We start from the raw sequence: 15,503 nt of genomic DNA, 5'->3' as shown, positions 1-15,503 counted from the left end.
TTTTTCATACCACAGGGATACAGCTGATTGTTTGTCTAATACATGACCATGTCTAATACATATATACCCGGGAAACGCCGGGTCGGGTATTTAGGAGGGGACAACAGGGGGCTGCTGCCCCGGGCGCTGATTATTAGAGGGCGGCTAAATTTTATTATATTGCATTAAATTTGTATTATATTATAATAAGGCGTTTTTTTTGTTGCCCCAGGGTGACAAATTCCTAAATACGGCCCTGAACCTACGACTGTACTTGAATATTGGTTAAACACTATAGATGTAAAAATAAGTGAAAATTATGATTCAAAGGCTGGTTTCACAAAGACAAAATACCAACGACACAATATTACAACTAGAAAATTACCTAGAATCCTACCAACAGTATCAAGATTTGTCAAAAACATATCAAGACTCTCAAAAACTAACTTTGGGCTTAATTATCCACGCATACTGGTTAGGCATTAACCAAACATCATTAAAAGAAAATCACAAATTGGTACTTTTTATAACTATAGAGTAAATTGTCTGTTTTTAGATTACTTGCGCAACAAATAGATTTTAGAGATCCGTATGAAAAAAATCGATGCTATACAAAAATCGTTTGATGACAATAAATCAATTTTATTGGAAATGCGCTTAATTTCGTTGAAAGATCTAAGCAAAATATTCCACAGAAGGCTGTGGAAACCACGACAAGAGATCATGTAAATCTCAACGGTATAATAAATTCCAAGTAAGTTGGAACGTTACTGAATTAGTGTACATTGCAAATTAAATGCAAAATATTGTTGTACAAAATTTGTGTACATATTTAAACAGTTTTACAAATATTGTGTTGTAAAAAAATAGACTAAAGAGCATATTCAATTTTATCACTTTTTTTATAATAATTCCTCTAGACCTGTGACCTCTCCGTCCCCTCGTTGCTTTGATTCCATTATACCTATACTCTACTGTACTAGTCCTCTTGTATAAAATCACTTTCAAATAAACGCTTTGATGCTTATTTGTAAATACAGAACGTCAATTTAATACTTTCTAACTTTGCTGGTTTATACTGTGCTTGGTTTGGACTGTACTGGCTTGAAAATACTAACTATCGATTTGCATCGAAGCGGTTTTTCGAAAGTGATTTTATCACTTTCAGATTTAAAAATTCCTGTAAACCTGTGACCTCCCCGTCTCCACTATGCCCCGACCCCACTGTACTGGTTTTTTTTTTTTTTTGTATCGTTAAGGAAGTCATTTTTTTTAAAGTCAATACTACTAGTCCGGTTTAAATTATTACGATGTTAGACACATATATAATAAAATAATCTGAATATATTTACATATGATCCCGCGGATTAATGATTTTATAGATGATATGAATTTTATGTAAATTTGCAAATTTATATTGACCAAAAATTAAATCATATTTTTTAATCATTTGAATAACTATTACTGAACAAATTGATATTGTTTAGTTTGGTTTATTTAATAAAAATATATATCCAGAGTAGCTTATATATAAACTAATTTCTGTAAAATATTAAGTGAATAATGATTATTTTAAAAACCTACTAATAGATTATAAATAGCATTCAGTCTTGCAAGGTATTTTAATACCGACATTTAAATACATTATTTGGTATTGAATACTATTTTTGATAATTCGTTATTAATTATTTATTATCCCTTCGGTAGTGTCACCTAATTGATTTTAACAATTTTAGTCACCCGGGGTAATCTAATACCCCACCGTATAAAATGTATTACCTAACTATAAAACAATTATAGTCACATGGGGTAAAATATTTCCAGACTCCACTTTGAATGGCTGTTTATCATTTGGTTCTACACTGTTAATGATAAAAATCACACTATCATATTAATACTCTTATCACTTAGGATACCACAGCGTTTGAGGTACAATTGAGGTTTTAACCTCAAAAAAATATAACGTATTTAATTTGTCTGGGGTATTAAAATACCCCATGGTGACTACCGAAGGGTTAAATATAAATAATTTGTATGATACTATTTAGTTATAGTTTTCCTTTTTTTTTTTAAATCCAGTAAGTAAGTTTGCATTATATATTTATTAGGCATGACATTTATACGATTACGACCCTAGTTTAATCATTTTTATTAATATAATAGAATTGTTTAATCTAGTTTACAGTAATTTTATATTATGCCATATTCTTATTATCTACCTAATATCCCACGCAAAAGGGGCCGTACAACAATTTGTTTTCTCTTCACAGGTCTTTATCCGGCAATCCGGTTCACATTGGACTTACTTATAATGTATATATTGATTAGTGTGGAAACTTGAAACTACTACTTGACACTACAAGACGTGTCATATGTTTCGTTTTCGTAGCTCTAATATATCCTTTAGGTACCAAATTTTGTTAATAATATATCTTCCAAAAGACAAGATTGAAGACAAAGCTCATAAACTCCTACCTGTAATTCTTTAACTACAGAATTCATATATAAGATGTGGTAAAACTAATTTATACTATTGACAGCCAAATTCTGAAATCGTCAACTAATTTAGGTAAAAAGTAAAAATAATGTTTTATTTAAATAGTAATACAAACAATTTGTGGGAAATTTTAATAAAATTATTATTTTTTTTTTATGCCAAATAATTTTAAATTATAACATATTATATATTTATGTAAAATGCACGACTATTATTTGTGTGTGTTGTGCGGCCGACACCGCGTATTATAACGGAGTAATAGCAAAAAATGTAATTTTCATATTGTATATTAATAAAAATAAAAACAGAGTAACTTTGTAGGAAATATTATATTTTTATTAAAACCCATATTGAACAGTAAACACTGTTACTATGTTAATTGTAAACATTTCAATTTACTCAACAGTATTTATTGTTAACTCACGCTATTATTAATAATTATTATGTTTGTAAATACTTTTGCTCTATTGTTATAAATGACTATACATTTTTATATTATTGATACCTATTTATTAATATAATACATAGGTAAAAAAATAATGTATAATGTAACTTGCTTTCATGTATTCCAATTAAATTACAAATATATTTTAAATATAAAAAAAAAAAATGAAGTTATTAAACATTGTTAATTTGTGTGCATTTTCATGAGTATCGGAATGAAAGATCCATGTATATATTATATAAAAAACTAAAAAGTATTTGATAAAGGTTTTTACTTTTTATTGACTTAGAACTAAAGTACATTTATACCATAATTATTTGTAATGTTCTACCTACATTTTGTTATTTTTCCAACTGTGTTCAAAATTAAAAAACTATAAGCCAAGTGGAAATAATTTAGTAAACATTTTTTATCGACTTGATTTATGATCAATTTAGTATTTTTCTTTAATAATGTACAATTGTTTCTAACTTTAATATTAAAATAACTTGTAGTTAAAATGTAATATAAATTAAATACATTTGAATTTTTTTGTTGTTTTAGCATTTATATTTTTTATACTGAATAAATTATAATGATAATTAGAAAAAAATATCTTAGACTCCAGCCTACCCCTCGTATCTGCCCTCATATACACAAAAAACTGAAGTGATCTATTTTATATACTAGCTGTACTATAGTGATAAGTCTGATGAGTTTGTATCATATCTAGATCCAAAAGAACCATACCGGTTATTTTAGACCCCAAAAAACTACTGCTTAATAATATATAAACATTTTATTCAGCATCGGCAAGGCGCCGGTCTACCATAGGGTTTGCCCCTGTTTGAATTTACTATTGCGTAGCTAAGTATAAACAAATACAAACAATTAAGCATTGGTAGCAATAACAAATGGAACTTATCACAGATGTTATAAAAATAGTGTAGACAGTAAACACAACGCGGTCACACGGCACGCGTAAAACTATTTTTTCATACTATTATAATTTATATTTTATAAGATTCTGTTCAAATAATAAGTGTCAGCTAAAATACGTTCGATAACATTATTTTCGACCTAAATATTTTGCGGAATTATTATTTTCGACCATAATTAAAAAAAAAAAAAACATATTATCATCCCATTTGAAAATCATAAGTTGCTATCAAAAAAACACATTTGGGAGGGGGGTAGAAACATACAAAATTGTGGAAAATTGAGATCACATCATATAAGAACACGGTGGAAAAAAAAATTCAATATTATAAATTAAACCCAGCCCATGATAAAAAAATCACACTGTATATGGGCCATAGCATAGCTGTTCAAAAAAAAAAACGATCTCCGAAGAACTTGTTATTGTCGAGACAAGTATTTTTTCGTATTTTGTTTTGTCTTTGGTGTTTAAATATTTAAACTAGTTTCTTGCTTGGCCATAGAATCATCTGATGTTCCAATATAATTATAGCGCCATAATATTGTTCTACTAAATTGTCCTAATGTTAACATATTTTTAAATTATTCAAATTAGTTTCAAAATGTTTATGAAATATTCTTGAAACATAGAACTACCGATAAACGGTGACGAACCGAAAAAATATCATAAACCCTTTCCTCTAGAAGGTAGTCAGGTGGTAAGGATAATTTTTTTTGAATTTTGGCCCTAATAAAGTACTTTTGTGGTACCTTTTTTTTCGACACCACTGTGCTGGTTTTTTTTTTTTATTGTTACTCAATTTTTCTGTTCTCAAACTTTTTGGGAAAATGTCCCAGTAATAATATGCAAAGTATTTTTTACTGTGCTTAAAGTTATTTATTTGTTCAAAGCATGAGCAGCTTACAGTGTACGTCATGTTTATACAGATGGTACAAAAAGTGGTACAGCACCAATACATTTTCATCTTTGTTCATTTCGATAACGTATACGAACCCAACAACACAGCGAGAAAACAGGTAATATGAATATAATTACGGATTAAGCTATAAAAAAAAAATAATAGACATAATATTTCAACTCCTACTTTGCACAAGCCTTACATAAAGTGAAGGGTACAGGGAAAAAAAAGCAAGAAAGGTCACTTTTTTCTAATCTAAGAAAAATATGTTTAAGTAGGGGAAAGGTGGGTAAAGCGGCCACAATACGGGAATTTATCGACTAAAACTTAGATTTTTAATTTTTTTTTTGTCTACTTACTATAGGAATGTATACTTTGACTTGTTAGACATCATTATTTGCAATTAGAATTATATTTTAGCTAATGACTTAATTTTCAGATTCGTTTTGTTTCGAAACGAATTTTATAACAATAAAATCACCTTTTTTTCAAAACTGACTTGTCTGTTTTTTCCCTGTGCCCTTCGAGTGGAAAAAATTAAAACGCACAATATTATCAAAATAAAATATGTATTTAAGAAAATATAATGAGCTTATAAACAAACACACTACTTTTGTTCCCCCTTTTTTTGCTTCCTGCGTCCTGGCCCAAACGGGAAGACACTACTGTTGTTTTTTATGTGATTGTCTATCAATTAAGGTTCTATAGAATATTCCAAGAAGTATATTTGCTGCAATTTTTTGAAAATATACGTTTAAGATAAATGTAACCCAACGTATATCGAATGGATTTGTTTATTTTTTTAGATTTACACTAAAACAAACAAAAAATGACTAACAACAAGCTACAAGTGTTTTGTCTGATTGTGTTAACTATTTGCACTGTTATAAACGAGATAAAATGCATAACAAAAAAAGAAGGTAAACATATTTCAACGACTGTTTTTGAATAATTTTTCATTTTTATTCATTTAACGAACAATTCTACGATAATATTATATTATAGTTTGTACAAGCAATTATTACATATTTTACATTTTTATGTAATTTAACTCATCGTATTTAATATTACGTTTGTCGATAGTTATAATATTAATATATTTTCTTGTGTTAATTTTATATTTTTCAAACTTATGATATTCCAATTATTCCAGAATGCCGCCGTCAGATTTCCTTAAACAGTGAGTGATTTTTTTTTTTTTTAGTCATTTGGACAGTTTGTAACGTTGCAATTGTCTGTTCAATTGTGTCATTATACAGGGTGTCCCATTTTAAAACACTAATCTATTTTGACATTTTCATGTCTTAGCTCTGACACATAACCGAAAAAATGTCCACGAAAAAAGCGTTACCACACGGTGATGGGGATGGGGGTAAGAGATAGGGGTTGGAGATAGAGGGTTAGAGATAGGGGTGAGAAATAGGGGTGGTAGATAGGGTTGGAGATAGGGGTGAGAAATAGGGGTGGTAGATAGGGGTAGGGGTGAGAGATAAGGGTAAGAGATTAGGGTAAGATATAGGATATAAGAGATATGTTGTACGTTCAATTTTCAAGTTAGAACTAATTTGATAAATTCAAAATAGTTTAGAGGCCCAAATTCTCTATGAACTGTTTTATGCCAAATATTAAACACTACAATATTAGCCAGAAACTTGATGTTTTAATATACTAGCTTGTTACTGCTTCTTAATATACTATATCATTATCTATAATTCCACCACTACTCTAAATTTATTCGGTGCTTCAACGAGACATGAAAATGCTCTTTCGTGGTTGCAGACTGGGCTGAAAAACTTTTTCTCCGAAAATTCTAATCTAATCAAAAAGTTGTTTATTAGAGAGTCGTAAAACCTATAATTTGTAAATTAAGGCTCTTAGCTATTTTTAGTTTTATTATCTTATTTTGAAGTATACCACACAAACCAAGGTTACCACACATGACATGGTTACCATATGCATAAACGTCGGCCATTTTGAATTTTGGACCATATTTTTTTTTAACGACCCCCTTTGTACTCTAAAATGTTTTGTGTATTTAAGAGTTTTGAAGAGATTTCATTATGTCTCACAGTATTTTACACTATGTTAGCTTAGACCTCAATGTATTTTGTTTTTTTTATGTGTTAATTGTGTAAAATTCGTTTTGTTTTTAGACCATTTGATTTCCAGATTAAATATTCGTGAGTGTTTGTATAATAAATTATTAGTATATAATACTTAAACCAAATAAATTAAAAATTATTTTACAAAAAATACAGGCATCATAAACATTTTTTAAAAAATTGGCACAGTCTATTATTTACCTTGTCAATTTACCGGTTATCATGGTAACTATGTCTAGGCCTTTTGCGTTAGAAATGTGACAACGATTATCAATTACAAGTAGTAGTAATCTAACCTAATATGAGGTAAATGTATGCATAAAAAAAAAGGTTTTTTAGGATTAATTAATTAAAAACATTGTTATTTGACAAGTACTTAATTGATGTAGTTTAAAAATAAGAATATATCTCAACTGAATATCTTCAGCTTAGTATTTCCAAGTATTTCAACTTGTGGTGTAATATATTGACATAATTTAACATAATATGTGTGTGTATAAAAAGTCTTGAGGCAAGTCTTTTAAGTTTTTAGATCTGGAAAATTATTATTATATACCAGTAGTTCAAGTACACTGAAGCTATTTTTTTAACGATATCATTAATAGTTTATTTTTGATTTCAGAACAAAAATACAACCTAATAGTAATGGTCGTAAACAATTTCGAATATGGTATTATTATATTTTGTATATTGTTATTTTTTAGTAAGACCGTCTTTAGAATATGTTAGGTGTTGATTTTCAATTGGTTACCAATTATGTTCGTTGTACTATAAAATAAAACCGATAACAGTTGCTCGGCTTCTGTTATTTTACATATAAATATACTGGCTTTATATATATATATATTTTGTTTCTATTTTATTTCAGAGGGAGTTGGGAAATTCCTTAACCCGCCAGGTAAACTATAATATGCTTTTTACCATTAGGTGTTATCGTTTTTTTCCCCCATTAAGTTGAGGTTAGTTTTACATATGTTAATTGTTTTTCTTTTAATTTATCGGTTTTCCAAATAAAATGGTAAACTGGTAAATTTTTATCAAAGCGACATTTGCTACAATAAAATATGTATTTTAAAATATTTTGATCAAGTGGCTTGAATAAATACCTCTTTTAACATAATATATTTTTTAGATAACGACTATTTGTGTCATGACGTGGATGAAAACGGTATTTTTTTAAATAATAACTAAATGACATTTATTTGTGATATATTTTTTTTTTATATTAGTTCTTTTAACGGTTTTCAGTTAGTTAACAATTAGTTTACTTTGCTTATACAAAAAACACATATATTTAGTATAGTTAGACTTTTAAATTATCATAATTGAGAAAATTTTTTAAAATAAATAAATGTTCTAACTTAAAATAGTTTCAACTAAAATGTTATCATTGAAATGAGCAATTTTTTTTTATTTTTAATAGTCAAGATAAAAATATTATATAATCATTGATTTTTAAGGGACAAGTAAAATGTGTAAATTAAAAAAAATCACATAGCATCCTATGCAAATATTTGGTTTTATTATTGCTCAAATGAGTTTTACTTATTTTAGCTAAACAAATGAATTTGTAGTAATAATACATAAGTAGGCCGAGAAATTTTACAATGTAATAACACATTTTAATGGGAATAAAATGTTTTGATTACAGGTGAGGTATATATCACTACATACGCAGAAGAACAATCCTTTGAAGAGGAATTACTAAAAATCCTAAGTAACTTTTTAATATTGTATCTAAAAGAAAAACAGTAGTCAAGACTGTACAGGCCATAAATGCTTAAATGGATTTATAAATAAAATATGACTATAACAATTTACTTAAATAAGATACATATTAATATTTTTCATATACATTTTTTTTTTTTTTTATTAAATATAGTCTGCGACAGCTGTGGTCATTGGACTGTCATTATTTTACATAATTAAATAACAATCTTATGCATTATATATGAAAGAAACAGTTATATTTTAAATTTTGTTGATGAGCTTGGAATTGTATATGAAATCTATGATGCTATTGACGTTGTGTGGATCTGGATTCAATGACTCGGAAAGCTGGTCTGGCAGGTCTGCGTTTCTCCTGTCCTGGTCATAGCTCCGACATTCAGTGAGGATGTGTTTGACAGTTAGGGGGGTGCCACAGCAGGTGCATACGGGAGGTTCTTCTCTCTTCATGAGGTGTTGATGAGTAATGTGTGTGTGACCGATCCTGAGGCGAGTAATGGAAGTCTCCTGTTTTCTCGTGATGTTCTCAGGGAAAGGCCAAGGGAAGGTGGTTCGTTTGATTTCGTGTAGTTTTGATGTTAATTTAACCCATTTGTTTTCCCATTGGTCATGTATGTTTTTGGTAATGATTCTTTTTACGTCTTGGTATGAGAAGTCCAGAGCTGAGAGGGAGTCATTGGATGAATGGGCCAGTTTCGCGGCCATGTCAGCGCGCTCGTTGCCTTTTATGTTGCAGTGTCCTGGTATCCACATGTAGGATATGTGTTTACCAGCAAGAGTGGCCCTGATATGTGTGTTCTGTATTTTTCTTGCGATGTCGGTGGGTTTCCATTGGTTCTGGATGCTGATGAGGCTAGAGAGGGAATCACTAAGAATTATGGCCTGGTTAACTTCTATGTTGTTTATAGCAAACTCAATTGCTTTGAGGATAGCCATGGCTTCTGCAGTGTAGATGGAGCATTTGTTGGATAATGTCCATTGGATTTGTGTGTTTCCGTGGACAATAGCCATCCCAGCTTGGTTTTCTGTGACAGAGGCATCCGTATAAATAAGTGAATGCTGAGGTGTGGAGGACAAAATTTCCTTGAGAAGGTTTTTGAAGTGATTAGGGCAGGTGGATTTCTTGGGGAGTTGGTGTAGGCCCAGGTTAATATTCATTGAGATGAGCCAAGGCGGGGATATACTGATTTCAGTTGTTATTATTTTTTCTAGTTCGTACTTTTTGTATACATGGTCAAATGTGTGATTCGGCGAGTGGTGGAGGCCGGAGGGGTCTCTTGCCATTCTTGCAGCAATTTTGCATGTTTGTTCTGACCATCTCATGTCCAAGGGGGGAATGCCCGCTATGCCGAGGATGCTGCTGAAGGGGCTTGATCGGAAAGCGCCAATGGATAGACGAATCCCGGTGTTGTGTACTGGATCTAATATTTTGATGTGGGATGATTTGGATGTTGAAAAAAGGGGGGCTCCGTAGTCAATTTTGGAAAGGATAAGAGTCTTATGAATTTTAAGTAGGGTACCGGTATTAGCTCCCCAGGAGGTGTGAGAGAGTGTTTTGATTATGTTGATTCTAGGGATACAAGATTTTTTGAGGTGTCGAATATAAGGTAGCCATGAGGCTTTAGAGTCTATAATCACTCCGAGAATTTTTACTTGGGTTTTGTTCATGATAGAGTGGGAGCCAATGTTTACTGAAATGGTTTCTTTTTTCTTTCTTTGGTTGATTAGTATAAGACTTGTTTTGTTCGGAGCGAAACGGAAGCCGGACATTTTAGACCATGATATGAGTTCATTAGTTGAGTCTTGCAGAAGTTGTTGTATAGTGGTACTACTGGAGCTACGGCATGCGATAGTAAAGTCGTCTGCGTATAGCAAAGGAGAGTTAGGGTGGCGGACTCCTGCGGATATGTCATTGATGGCGATTAGGAATAACGTTACTGAAATAGTGGACCCTTGGGGTACACCGTTCTCCTGCGTGAAGGAGTCTGACAGAGAGTGGGGTGTTTTCACCTGAAAGGTACGGTTGCAGAGGAAGTTGTTTATGAATTCTAACATGTTTACTTTGGACAAAATTTGGTTAAGCTTGTAAATGATTCTGTGCCTCCAAGCTGTGTCGTATGCCTTGGCGATGTCAAAACTGATGATTCCTAATTTTTGATTATTCTGTAGGGCCGTTTGAATATTGTTTTTAATGTTTAAGAGGTTTTTAGTGGTGCTTCTATTGCTTCTGAAACCGTTTTGTTCTGGGGTGAAGTATGTGGATTTTTCCAAAAACCACGTAAGGCGATTGTTGATTATCTTCTCAAGTAGTTTGCATATAGTGTTGAGAAGACAAATAGGGCGGTAGCTGTCGGGAAGGAATTTATTTTTGTCAGGCTTAAGGATAGGAATGACATAACCATGCCTCCAAGAGTCGGGGAATGTTTTGTTAGTCCATATAGAGTTGTATATTGATAGTAAGTATATTCTAGCGTTTTTTGGCAAATTTTGAATAAATAGGTATGGGATTCCATCAGGACCCGGGCTTTTGCTTTTGCAGTTACGGAGTGCATTTTCAAGTTCTGTTATGAGTAAAGGGGAGTTCAGATGGGTTTGTACACTATCAAGCGGATCCACGGTATTAGTGGGGTTATTGAATTTATGTGCATTAGAGAGGAACTCCTGATCGTAGTTGAAATTACTAGAGTTGTCTTGAAACATTTGCCCTAGGGTATTGGCTACTTCTTTGTGAGAGGTTGTGAGGTTGGAGTCCTTGAGAAAATGGATGGTGTTCCTGTTGGTTCCTTTGATGGATTTGATTTTTTTCCATACTATTGAGGAGTCCGTTTGGTTGTTTATGCTGGATACATATTCTTTCCACGATGAGGCTTTGCTGCGCTTTACTATATATCTGGTTTGTGCTCTGGCTCTTTTTAAATTAATAAAGTCTTCTTGAGCGAGGGATGTTTGGAATTTTTTGAGGGCTTTGTTTTTGTTTTGAATGGATGTTTTAATTTCGTCGTTCCACCAGGGGACCCGAGGTCTAGGAGAGCTGTTCTTTGAGGTTCCTATTGTTAATTTGGCTGTTTCTGTGATCATGTCGGTGAATTCCCTTACTACTGCTTCCGTGTTTTCTGGTGAGGGGGAGGAGAGACTGGAGGTTTTTATTTCTATTAGGGAGGTGAAGAGATTCCAATTGGCTTTCTTGATTGACCAACGAGATGAGTAGACCAGATGAGTGTCGTCAAGGGGAAGGTTGATGGAGATTTGTATCAGTATATGGTCGCTGCTGTTGTGTGTGTATGGCAGGGTACACCATTCCAATTTGTGAGAGAGGGATAAGTTAGCTATGGAAAGATCGATGGAGGAAGGGCGTCCGTTAGAGGGATTGATTCTGGTTGGTTCTCCGTTATTGAGGAGTATCAAGTTATCCTGCGTCAGTAATTCTTCAATGATTTTCCCTCTGTGGTCTGTTTTGTGTGATCCCCAGGTTTCGCTATGACTGTTGAAGTCACCAACTAAGATGAATGGGTAGGGCAGTTGTTGTATTATTTTTTCGATGTCTGATAGAGAGAAATCTCTTTGGTTGGGTATATATATGTTGCATACAGTTAATTTTGTGTGGGGAAGCGTAACTGTGACTGCTATCGCTTCGAGGTCGGTGTATAATGGAAGTTCTATGCTCGGAAAGTTATGATTAATCATTGTTGCAACTCCTCCACTAGCTCTAGCGCAGGAGAAACGGTTACGTTTATATATATCAAAGTGTGTGAAAGTGGGGTTACTACTATCATTGAAATTGGTTTCTTGTATGCATACTACTGAAGGGCAGTGTTCTTTGATTAATATTTGGAGTTCATCGAGTCTACTGTAGAACCCGTTGGTGTTCCATTGTAATATTTTGGTTTTCATGAGTGATGTTTTTGTATTTTTGCTGGTTCTTGAACTGATTTGATATTAAAATGTTTCATTGTTTTCTAGGGGGGGTTGAATTTGAAATAGTAGGTTGGATAATTTAGTTAATTTGGTTTTCATAGAGCGTTCGTTAATGTATGGTCGGATTTTTTCTATTGTTTCCATAATAGAGGGTATATTTGTGTTAGTGTCATCGCATAACGAATGGATATTAATTTGTTTGTTATTAAAATTATCCATTATGTATTTAAATTGTAAATAAGTGATTGAACAGTTGTTTTCATTACTATTGAAGAATGGTTCTGTTGGTTTGAGAGCGCTGTCTAAATTTTTATCATCTAATTGGTTAGATGAATTAGAACGTGAGAGAATTTTTGGTTTTTTTTTTGTTGGCTGTTGAGTTGATTTTGGGGAGGAGAGGGATTTTTGGGATGTTGTATCCGATAAGGGCCTTTTGATTTGGTCTTGGGTTGTGGGGTTAGATGTGGTTTCGTTTTGTTTTTCAGAGTGAGGTTCATTTGGTGTGCGGGATAGAGCTTCCTCGAAAGAATTTTGGGTTAGAGGAAAAAATTTTGTTTCATCGGTATCTTTGTTCCAATCCATTTTTGTATGGTCAAGTAGTATATCAAGAGTTGGACTTGTAGGAGGGCGTATATTTTCAATTGATTCGGTGTGGTCTACAATGATATCGTCGGGCTTGTTTAATTTGTTTGGGCTGGAAGGTGTTTTTTTTTCCGATTCGTCATCAATATTTTTACAATTGTTTGAAGTGTGTCCGCTGCCTTTGCATAAAAAACAGGTTATTTTGTCGTCAGTGAAAAAGATTCTGAACTGTGATTCGTTTAGTGTAATTACTAGTGAGTCCGGAAGTTTGGGGATGTCTTCGTGTTTTATGAATAATTGTCTTCGGAAACTCATTATGTGTTCGAAGCCTTCTATATTGATTCCCGCTTTGAGGTGGTTGATTTGTGATATGGGTACTATGTCTAAATTTTTAAGGGCGTTTGTAATTGCTTGATTGGGAATCGATGGGCATACATTTGATATGATGTATCTTTTGGCTGGGTTTAGCAATCTGCGTATTGGTATAATTTGATCGTTAATATTGATTGATTGGGTTGTTTGCAATAGATTATCGAGTATTTGTTTACTGGATAGAAAGATGCAAAAACGGTTATTCGATATTCTAGAAATGAACGTTATGTTTTTTGGAGGGACAATTTTTCCTATTGCTAGAATATAGTTTTTTTGTGGTATACCATCAATTGTGTTGAAGACGAAGGCTTGTTCGCGGCTAGGAGTCTTTTCCATGGCAACAGCAGATGCGAAGTTTATACTATTATTGTTCATGATATTTGGTGAAGAGATTATCGGCTGGTTCCGAATGTCGACGTGTTTTCTGTGCTACCGAAAAGCTATAAAACGTATAGTGCGATAAGAACACGTGTTGCACGGTCGGCTATTGAACACGAACTCTTTATATACATTTATTAAATGCTTAGTTTTAAAATTATTATTTTTTTACTTCAGATATCCAGAGACCTGATGATTTTACTAGTAAGTATACTGTATAACATATTGGTATATTTTCTAATTTTTACTATCCGAATACATCCATATTGTAACTATATTTATAATGGTCGATTGAAGAATCTGAAAATTCTTGTCTATAATATAATTTGATAATAGTATATAACGTTAAAGGTAAAAATTAAATCAAAGACAATGTTATTTATAGGTAGAGGAACATATGACACAGCAGTAAGGAACAGAAGACATATTTTAAATTTAGCATACCTGTCAATTATCAATGAAAAATTGAGTAAGCCGTTTTCCTAATAATATTCAACGCTACATTTAAATTGATCAGAACAATGCAAGTGTTAAATTTTGTCATAATTATTTCTCGTCGTCAATTTATAGGATTTAAGGATTTGTTTTTTCTTTTCGATTACAATAATATATTGTATGGTTTTCAGAAGACCAGCGAATGTGCGAAAATCACGAAAGAATAAAATGTATGTTGATCGGGTTAATCAGTCATAAAAAATATCAGTCGAAAAACAAACAAGGATGTATTGGTGATAATATTTGCGTTATAACTACTACCGAGTTATCAAAGCAATGGTATTCAGATATGCATGACGTTACACAAAAAATGGAGAAGTATCGAGATCACTATGACAGCAATGATAAACGTTTTAAGATATTTTTCAAAGACCCTGTGCGGGGATACATAGAATGGGACAGTGGAATACCAGAAGAAGTAACAGAAGACGAGGGGTCTTCTTCTAGACGATGAGTCAATTCAATAGATGTGCATGGATAAGACAGTGATCTTAGCATCATTAGCTAAAATCATTGTCTTATCTAACTATTAGCGCTAATAATTAATTTGTTTAAATTAGTACACAGCAAAATAGCGATATTTCAATGTAAAAAAAAAATTTCAATCTAATAAAATGTCTTAACATTTTATTAGATTAATGACATTTTTTTTAGAGTAATCCTTTATTTATGTACAATAATGTGTACCTATGTGTTAACCTGTTTCTTTAACAATAAATTATACCTTTATGATTTTAATTTTATCCATATTTTTATTAGGTACATTTTTGTGTGGTTTAATAACTATGGTAGCTATACGGTAACTATATGGAAAACCCAAAACCGCCTAATTAGATTTCCTAACGAAATATGTTATCAGTTTTAGTACATAGCTGCTTTTTTAAAAATAAAATTAGATATGTAGGTACATCACAAGTTTAGATTATTTTTTCTTTGTCGTTGGTTTTAATAGCTCACCCGTTAAATTAATGTTTCCATTTGGTTATTTATACGCTTTTAGCATATTCAACTTATTCTGTAATTTTATTTTTTTTCATAAAATCAACTGTAGAGAGCGAGAGAGAGAGAACAACATTTATTAAAATATAAAGCTGACTGCCTGTCTACCAGGTTGCCTATAGTGACACAGTATACCATATCGGACATTTATGTTATGAGTATAAATTAAAAGCATATAAAATTACATAATAGTT

The 15,503-nt window shown here is 31.9% G+C and overlaps 1 protein-coding gene across 17 annotated transcripts in view; it reads left to right on the top strand.

Annotated features, from left to right (window-relative positions):
- Window positions 1–15,503, top strand: part of LOC126840847 (uncharacterized) — a 126,891-nt gene that overhangs the window by 103,123 nt on the left and 8,265 nt on the right. For 4 of the 17 annotated variants that reach the window (XR_007686101.1, XR_007686099.1, XR_007686098.1 and 1 more), the window contains 3 exons: window positions 212–453; window positions 536–733; window positions 2,250–2,986. The exons of 1 other annotated variant lie outside the window; for it this stretch is intronic. Coding sequence is in view for 9 of the 16 variants with exons in the window: in XM_050576815.1 (XP_050432772.1) it covers window positions 5,568–5,658; window positions 5,892–5,918; window positions 6,892–6,918; window positions 7,463–7,510; window positions 7,709–7,738; window positions 7,973–8,008; window positions 8,492–8,557; window positions 13,993–14,019; window positions 14,201–14,284; window positions 14,442–14,764 (759 nt within the window). In the remaining 7 variants the exon portion in view is untranslated. Of the gene's footprint in view, window positions 1–211; window positions 454–535; window positions 734–2,249; window positions 2,989–4,730; window positions 4,857–5,544; window positions 5,659–5,891; window positions 5,919–6,891; window positions 6,919–7,462; window positions 7,511–7,708; window positions 7,739–7,972; window positions 8,009–8,491; window positions 8,558–13,992; window positions 14,020–14,200; window positions 14,285–14,441; window positions 15,004–15,503 lie in introns of those variants that run through there. 12 more of the 17 variants (XM_050576815.1, XM_050576816.1, XM_050576813.1 and 9 more) reach the window with 11 other exon arrangements.

Source organism: Adelges cooleyi, unplaced genomic scaffold (assembly GCF_023614345.1).
Source record: "Adelges cooleyi isolate 19-005CV unplaced genomic scaffold, UGA_ACOO_1.1 ACOO_flye_CR_arks_rails_tigmint_CR_PRNA_376, whole genome shotgun sequence".
NCBI classification, from domain to species: domain Eukaryota; kingdom Metazoa; phylum Arthropoda; class Insecta; order Hemiptera; family Adelgidae; genus Adelges; species Adelges cooleyi.
Note: the sequence above shows the minus strand (reverse complement) of the source record. Positions and strands in the feature narration are given on the sequence as shown.